Source organism: Clarias gariepinus, chromosome 5, assembly GCF_024256425.1.
Source record: "Clarias gariepinus isolate MV-2021 ecotype Netherlands chromosome 5, CGAR_prim_01v2, whole genome shotgun sequence".
Classification (NCBI taxonomy): domain Eukaryota; kingdom Metazoa; phylum Chordata; class Actinopteri; order Siluriformes; family Clariidae; genus Clarias; species Clarias gariepinus.
Window position 1 is genome coordinate 24,551,740 of NC_071104.1, and position 8,211 is coordinate 24,559,950.

At 38.0% G+C, this 8,211-nt stretch overlaps 1 protein-coding gene across 1 annotated transcript; it reads left to right on the forward strand.

The window, feature by feature from the left end:
• Positions 1-3,317, forward strand: cdca7a (cell division cycle associated 7a). The gene is made up of 10 exons (XM_053496514.1): positions 1-145; positions 610-741; positions 1,068-1,196; positions 1,327-1,533; positions 1,757-1,831; positions 1,928-2,089; positions 2,180-2,314; positions 2,465-2,614; positions 2,721-2,857; positions 2,988-3,317. Exons 1-10 carry the CDS (start codon positions 134-136, stop codon positions 3,022-3,024), a joined length of 1,176 nt encoding a protein of 391 aa, XP_053352489.1. The 5' UTR covers positions 1-133; the 3' UTR covers positions 3,025-3,317.
• Positions 3,318-8,211: the final 4,894 nt, after the last annotated feature.

An 8,211-nucleotide genomic window follows, 5' to 3' on the forward strand; every position in this document is an offset into this window, starting at 1 on the left:
CAGGACCACGCCTCCAAAGGTTTCCCGCGAACTTCCTCAGTGTCCTATAGCAAACTCTCTCGTTCTCAATTCTCATACTTTACTCAGAGCACACACACCAGCGGCAGCAACCTCTAGGTAGAGAAACAGAACAATGCGTCCTAAGGTATGTGAAAGTTTTTGTCTTTTGCTGCCAATTTCGAAGTGTTGTTTCTTTTGCAATTCTAATACTGTTTTTAGATTTGATAGTTCAGTTGTGTGTTTTTTATAATGCATTAAAAATGACAGTTGCCTTTATTCTTCTAAAGAAATGTCTCAGACTTAGGCATGCAAAACCATTTTGTTTGGACTAATGCACATTTGAGTGCTAAAGCCTTGTGCAAATGCGTCGCCTGGCTGTTTCTAGCCGAAACACAAACTCAGATAAATCACTGCATTTTATTATTTTTATTTTAACCTAGTCCTGATTGCTTTGAGCACAATCATTGCCTGATAAACGTGTTTTAGCATGGCTAAGTGTGTGTACCAGGGGGGTAATCTGTGTCGAAGTCTAGTTTGTATCTTTTTGCAAAGGGCAAACTCCATGGTTCACGTGTTTACCAGCTCCTCTTTGATTCTTTCCCGCCACAGCGTCAGCAAGCCCCGCCCCCTTCAACCAGAATGAACCTGAGGAGTTACCGGAACTCGGCACCGGTCCCCATGGAGACCTCTTCCTCTGAGGACAGCTGTGACAGCTTCGCTTCTGATGGCTTTGCACCGATGGTAGCTAACTTGCATATCTATATTTAGTCAACAGTTTAAGTGTGTTTGTGATGAGTTACGGATGATGTGGCACTAACACTATTCGCATACTAGTTTTGGTTTTTACTTAGAGTCCACTTTGAACAAAACTCCTTTTACTAATAGATCTCAGTCTTTATGGAAATTCGTAGTTCACTTTGGTGATTACTTGCCAAATTGCCAAAAAAAGACAAAGTTTGCACAGGGTTTCATGTATTATATTTATTGTTTTTAGATTGAACAAAAAGAGCTTAAGTAATACCAGGGCTTTAGTTGAACGGACTTTGATGTATAGGTTTCCCTCACAGAAAAGACCTTTCAGACAGACGAGAAGCTCAGCTCGTCAGGAAAAAATCTTAGAAGCGAAGTCCGTGTCAGAAGAGGAAGGCTGCAGTAGTTTTGAGGAAAGCGACTTCAGTAATGAGATGAGTACCATGGTGAGTGGCAATAAAATCACCTTTACTGTTTCACACAGAAGTGATGTTTTCAGTTTGTTTTTAACTTTTTTTTTTGTTTTTGTGAGCTTGTACCTTTTGTCGTTGCATCACCATTTTGTTTCTCTCTCAGAAAATGGATTCAGACTCTGAATCAGAACCCCCGAAAAAATCTCGCCGCTCTTTCACTCTTCGGGTGGCCATGAAGTTCCCCGCCAGGAATGTCACTCCGAAGAAATCTCCAAGTCCCGAGCCTGCTCCCAAACACACAGAATTAGATACTGAGGAAGATGACTTCATTGCAAAGAGAGCACTTAATATTAAAGAGAACAAAGCCATGGTAAGAAAATTATGTAAGCATCGATTGAAGTCACTAGTAGCAGAATACTTTTAATTGTTTTGGTTTGCTTTTTGTGTTAGATGAAATGTCTAATTTGACAAGAGCTTTTAAAGCGATCACATGAAGCAGACACTACTGAGAACTATTTAGCAATGATGCAAAATCATGATTTGTTTTAGAAAATTAATAAAACATTCAATAAACATTGTCTTTTGTTTTGTAGCTGGCTAAACTAATGGCAGACTTAAACAAAGTCCCTGGATTTTTCCCGAATAAAACACCACCTTCAAACAATACAGTAAGTTACAGAAGTTACTCTATGAATACTTAATAGGATATTTGGTTTTATCTGTATTTAACCTTTTTTCCCTTCTTCCCATTCCTGTACTTTTAGCCCCGTCGTGTTTTCCGTCGCAAGCAGCACCCTGAAAGTCTTCCAAGGATTCTCACACGTTCCCGTTCGTTGGTGAATGGTCCCCCTACACCTCCTGAAGAAGAGGACAAGTTCAGCCTGGTGCGCAGTAACAGACAAGATGATGATGACGACTATGAGCCGGTGAGACTTGACACAGGCTAATAGTCAGATTTGTAGATGCCCCACCCCCACCAGAGACAGTAATTTAATCTGTAAAAATTGTTTATACAGGAGCCACGTCGTCGTCGCACCTACAACGGCGCTCTTGCCATCCCCCATGTGGTAAGACCTGTGGAGGAAATCACCCAGGCTGAGTTGGACAATATTTGCACCAATGTCCGAGAAAAGGTCTACAATCGTGCTACAGTGAGTTGTCCTTGTCTGTTATACATTAAATATACTAAATATTAAATCCTTTTCTTGACTAGGACATTAGTCATGCTTAGTAGTGCACTACTCAGTAGTGGCACTGGCTTGATATTAGGACAGGGTTTTGAAATTTGGTTTGTCCCACAGGGTAGCACATGTCACCAGTGTCGCCAAAAGACGATCGACACAAAGACTAATTGCCGTAACCCTGAGTGTGTTGGAGTCAGAGGTCAGTTTTGTGGCCCCTGTCTGCGAAATCGTTATGGAGAGGAAGTTCATGATGCACTTTTGAACCCGGTATGTACACGCTTTCCGTTTTTCTTTAAGGCTTCTTTTGTTAAATATTTTAAATGCAATTGTTTTTGTATAGTAAGCATTTCTTTGGTAATATTTTTTTTTTAAGGAGTGGCTATGTCCACCATGCAGAGGCATTTGTAACTGCAGCTTCTGCAGGGCCAGAGAGGGGCGCTGTGCTACAGGTGTTCTCGTTTACCTGGCTAAATACCATGGCTATGACAATGTCCATGCGTACCTAAAGAGGTAATGATTTCATTATTTAGTTGGTGGAATTGAGTATTGTTCTCATATAAACTTAAGTGAAAGAGCTAAAGTTCAACTCATGTTGCTTAAAGTTTCTTAGGTTATTTGTTTTCTTTCCTTTTCCCTGTAGCCTGAGGAAGGAGCTGGATGAGAGTGAGGGATGCTGACCCTGCTGATTTTTAATCCATGGTCTGTGCTCACCTTTAGTTTATCTTCTGTCCAGATGTATATAGAATTCGCCTTTTGGATGTACACTTTATGCAAATTTGTGCCTTATGAGTGGACAGCTGTTAATGGACTACCTTACGGTGGTCACTTGCATTGTTTTAAATGTAATGTTTGTTGTCTTGGTGACTTTTTTCCCTGTTTTAAAGATTATACTGTAATTCTGCTTGCAATAGCTTTTAGCGTTACCCTTTTATGACTGAAACTAAAGTAAGTATTGGAGTGCTGAAATTTTTACAAAACCTTGTTGATTCTGATTTCTTGGTAAAGGAGTAAAAAGGCAGATCAGTAGCTCGCTTAGCGGAAAATAATTTCTGATGTTAAACATGCTACAATTTTTCAAACCAATAAAAGCTTTTATAATTAAAAAAAAAAAAAAAAAAGAGCTTGTGGATTTTTTTTTTTTTTTTTTTCCCCCACCCTTCTTTTCTCTACTGGAGTGTTTAAAGTATAATGGAAGTGTATGAGCTTTATTCCACATCCCTTGCAGTCAGAGTGCTTCATCTCTCCACTTGTCCTGCTTTTACTAGAGCGCACTGATGTACTGCATCGCCTTCTCTGATCCTTCATTAGAGAACTGCTACTAATGGTGTGGAAATAATTAGCAGACTCTAATGGGAAATTTTATACCTGTAAATCATTTCCCTAGCATGCTGTCTCCCCCCCCCCCACAACGTTGCCATTTATGTGACAAAGAATGCGGTGTAGGTGTGAACGCTTTAAACTCTTTTATTTTCTTAGCACTCATGTTTATTCACGTTGGAGCCCTGGACAGGATTTGAGAATCTCGGTGTCAGTGGGCTTCAGTCACAGTGATCCCACAACATCCTTAAAGGAATATCCTTTTGTGTGTGATTTTTTTTTTTTTTTTTATTATTTTTTATTTTTTTATTTTGTCTAATTTTATTTCTCAGTGCGATTGCTCGGGTTCTGCAGCAAACTAGTGCTTCAAAAAAAAAAAAACTATTTTAATTTGCATAATAAAGATGCACTTGAAAAATACTGGCATTAAATACCAAACGATCATCCACTTTGGGGCGATGAATATTTAGGGAAATAATTGTTTACGACGCTCGAGCATTGAGACGATCTGGCAATCAGGCTATGAAATACAATATTTATTCATTAGAGCGGACTTAATGAGGCCTCGCGGCGCTAATTAAGAAAAGCAGCGTAGCGCTAAATGAGGCTCGCGCAGCGGCGGCAGTCCGCACGGTCTTACCTGCGTGAGGAGGAGGACGTCCGAGTCTTCTGCTCTCCATAACCCCACCCGCCGCTCCTGCCGATTAAGGTATTAAGATTTATGGCACCATAACATATTATACAACCACTGCTGGTGCTGCTGAAACCTGTTATATCTCAGGAGCCCTGGACTTCATCGAAAACATCCTACTACCCGACACCACCTGCCTGAAATCTGAACACACTGCCGTGAAAAAGTACGCTAAAAATTGGCTTTAAAGACCAGTGTATAAGCGTATCTTGTACTATTTCTTAATCCATTTTTTTTTAAACATTGAGCATTTTATAATTTCTTTTTATTTTATGTGTAGTTTTATCTAGAAGCAGCATACATCAAATCCTCGTGTTTTATGAAAAAGCCTCCTGGGAGAAGCTCCTTCCTAAACTTTGTTTTAAAGATAACCGATTTATTATTGTTTTGTTATTTAAAGCAAAGTTCTTTACTATGCGTTATTTCATAGTGGCACTTACAGGAAATTGGTAAATATCACTATCAAATGCTGTCTGAGTTTTTGTTTGATAGTGTACTATATGACATGCCATGCAATAGATAGTAGGCCTACCTGGACAAAACTGCTTGTTTCAAATCATTTTGTTTATACATACACATTTTGTATAATTCGGTTTGGGATGCTGGGGGTACCTCAAGTAAACTTTGTTTATTTTTGTTAGTTTATTTATTTATTGTTTTACACTCCAGTTTTTGCTCCCTTTGGCCTGGGGCTCACCTCCCTATTCAGTAACATATTTTTGAATGTAGCACTGTATTAAAAGTTCATTTAAATATCAGATGTTTATTTCTGACTTCTGTTTGTGAAGTCAGTAACTGTTCGCTTGTTTGTAATTTTAATTTCCCCATTTAGAATCAGTGGGAAAGAAACTGTTCTCTCAGCTATTTTAAAACATGTAAAAACGGCCTTTGACAGAGAGATTTTATTCACTTTAGTTTGAAAATGTAAAGTGTAAAGGAACGTTAATATTTTATTTACTTCCACTCACACAGGCTTAGTCTTGCAGAGTCCTGCATTTTTTTTTTTTATCTTAATTTCTTGCTTGGGAAGTAGTGTAGTCCTGTTTTGTTCCTGAGGAGGGCGCTCTAATACAGACAACCTGTGAGGTTCTAGCGAGCGTAAATGTACCTGAATGAGAGTAAGGGTACATGGTGCAGCCATTTAAAGGCCTTATTGTCTAAATTGATGGACACTGGACTGGAGTGTCAAGGACGCACCAGAGGCACGCTGTATTAAAATAACAGCAATTCAAACATAATGCAAAAATCCATTAGCAGCTTTATTTCAGACATCAACCTTTGATTAGGTTAAGGGGAAAACATTTTTGACAGCAAGTAGGGTAGTTTTGCAGTGCTGAAACCCAGCTTGTGTGTGTGTGTTTTTTTTTCCCCCCCTTGGGTGTTATCAGAAAAGGGTAGTGTAACTGAACACTGTAATCATAACATCTTTGATTGTATCCTCGGAAATTGTGGTTTATCATATTATATCAGTCTATGTATAGTGGTTTAAAAGTACCAGATGAGATACAGAGACTCCTAAACATCTTATTTCAGAACCATAATCATTGCATATTGTATTAAAACCTATAGTCTTTTAAAGCACGAGTTCTAGTCCTTGTGTGTAGTCACAGTCATTTATGCATAATGATGTGAAAATTTTGTTCAACTGTTTTGACACGTGATCAAGTTGTCATACACCTTTTTGGTCAACTCTTAGAGACAGTCTACCACTCGCAGCATATTCTTCTCGTGAATTTTTTGTCATGTCTTGAATACACTAGACTTGTCTCAGGCTTTGACACATTGTTTAGTTAACAGGAACAGCTTCTTCTGTAATACTGTACATACTGTCTTGTTGCTTTGTCCATTTATCCTTTCGTCCTAACGAGTTCCAGCCCTAGCTGATGAGACACAGTCCCTTAGCCTGGTGCTGTCTCGCTGCATCACTGAATGGATTATAGAGGACAAAATACTGCATGTGTCACTGTATGAGAAATGCTTTACCTGCTTTGTCTTATAATTGTTTACTGCTTATTTTTTCCACACAACATTTCTGCCATTTCAGGTAACAGATATTTTGATAGTGATATTTAAATCAATTAGTTAATTCTGGCTAACCAGCCATAAAAACAAACTCCGCACTGGATTCAGTTAGTGCAGATGGGGGTAATGATGGTGGAAATCAGCCATCATCATTTATATATTATCATATACCATTTATTTATATAAAACATATATTCTAGAATCCACAATAGCAACTTCTCATCAGTTTTATTTCAGTTTTACATTTCCCTTTGTTCACTTTTTCTGTATATTTTATTCTTTCTATTTGTTTCATTTCCAGTCTTATTTTTTTATTGCTTCCTGCCCCATTGTTTTCTATATAACTTTAACGTAATGTGTGTTGTCTTCTGTGTAACATAATCTGAAATATTTAATAATTTTATATTTTTCTCAATATTTTCTTTTCTAAATTGTACACACAATGTAGACATCACCAGAAACAATGTTTTCACCTTCTCCCCCATATGCCACATGCACTGTAGTGTCTGTCTTAACTCTGTGTGTTGAGGTCATTGCACTCTGGACTACTGGAAAAAGAACATATGATATACCTTGCACATTCTGACCAGAGTGTGACGGGGTCAGTAAGTTCGCTAATTGTAGCCCAGCCAGGTAGCAGGCTATAATGTGTACATTTAATCTGGCCGTAAGAGTGTACTGGGGAAATGAACTCATTTTATTGAGACCATACATTATGAGGAGAGTGTGTGAGAATCTCTCAGCTGTGATGTGCTGGCTCTCATAAGCTTCATTAGTTTTTACCTCATTAATTTGCTCGCTCATAACCTCACTGGGCCCACTACGAGAATTGTGGTTTGATTCATATAACAATTTTTTTTTTCATGTTTTACAGAGACATGCAAACAGAGAAACAAATTACATTTAGTCAAAACCTTTGACCCAAAGGCCCATGTCTATATGTACAAATAAATTCATACATTCCATAAACCGTAGTTGATGAATACAATTGTTTTTATGGTACATGCCATCATATAAAACAATTATACTCCATCATTACTTTATTTTCACCTCCTTTAGTTGCAATCATAGGAGCTATATTAACCATATATTTGTGAAACATGACTGGCAAATTTGTTACAGAGCAGTTTGTTATTCTCCAAGAACAACTCGGCTCAACCTGGAAATAGTGTCAGCATATTCTAACATCAGTAGCTTCTCTCATCAATTAAAAGCCTAAGAAGATGTGTTATCTTGATACTGATATCTTAATAGCCTGCTAAAAGAAAATTGAATTAGATGTAGTGTGTACAGGTTGCTGTTCCAGCTCTGCACAGCACAAGTTGATTTCCCTAATAAGCTCTCGTCCTTCTAATAGGAAAGACAACCTAATTAGCGATCAGTCAAATCAGAAACAGTGGGATATAACGCCTGTATGCAACTATTGGCACGGTTGCCACTAAAGGACCAAACTGTATGTCCATTGTATTATTCACTCTTATAATAAGAAAAAATGGTCTTTGTTGTGTATGTATTTGGTTGATTATTGTTCCTTAAGCAAGCCCCACTTAATTTGTATTAATGTTTTTATTATCTTATTTTTCCTTTTTTGCACAGTTACTTCATTAATGAAGAGAGACAAAATACATCTTGCAACACAGTATACTGGATATGTTATGTCTAAACAGCCCATTGCAGATTTACTGATTTAGATGAGCTTGAGGAAGAAGATATCTTTTACCTGGTATGGGCCCCTGAAATAGATGTCAGCATTTACAGTGCTTCCTCCTCTTCCATGGACCATTTATTTAATGCCATAATCTAACCTTGCAATGTCAATCAGTCATGAAAATAC

Bases quoted from the DNA above. Each gene is read 5' to 3' on its own strand.
- cdca7a (XM_053496514.1), top strand. The intron at 742-1,067 runs GTAGCTAACTTG...TTTCCCTCACAG, and splicing joins CTGATGGCTTTGCACCGATG to AAAAGACCTTTCAGACAGAC. The intron at 2,090-2,179 runs GTGAGACTTGAC...TTGTTTATACAG, and splicing joins ATGATGACGACTATGAGCCG to GAGCCACGTCGTCGTCGCAC.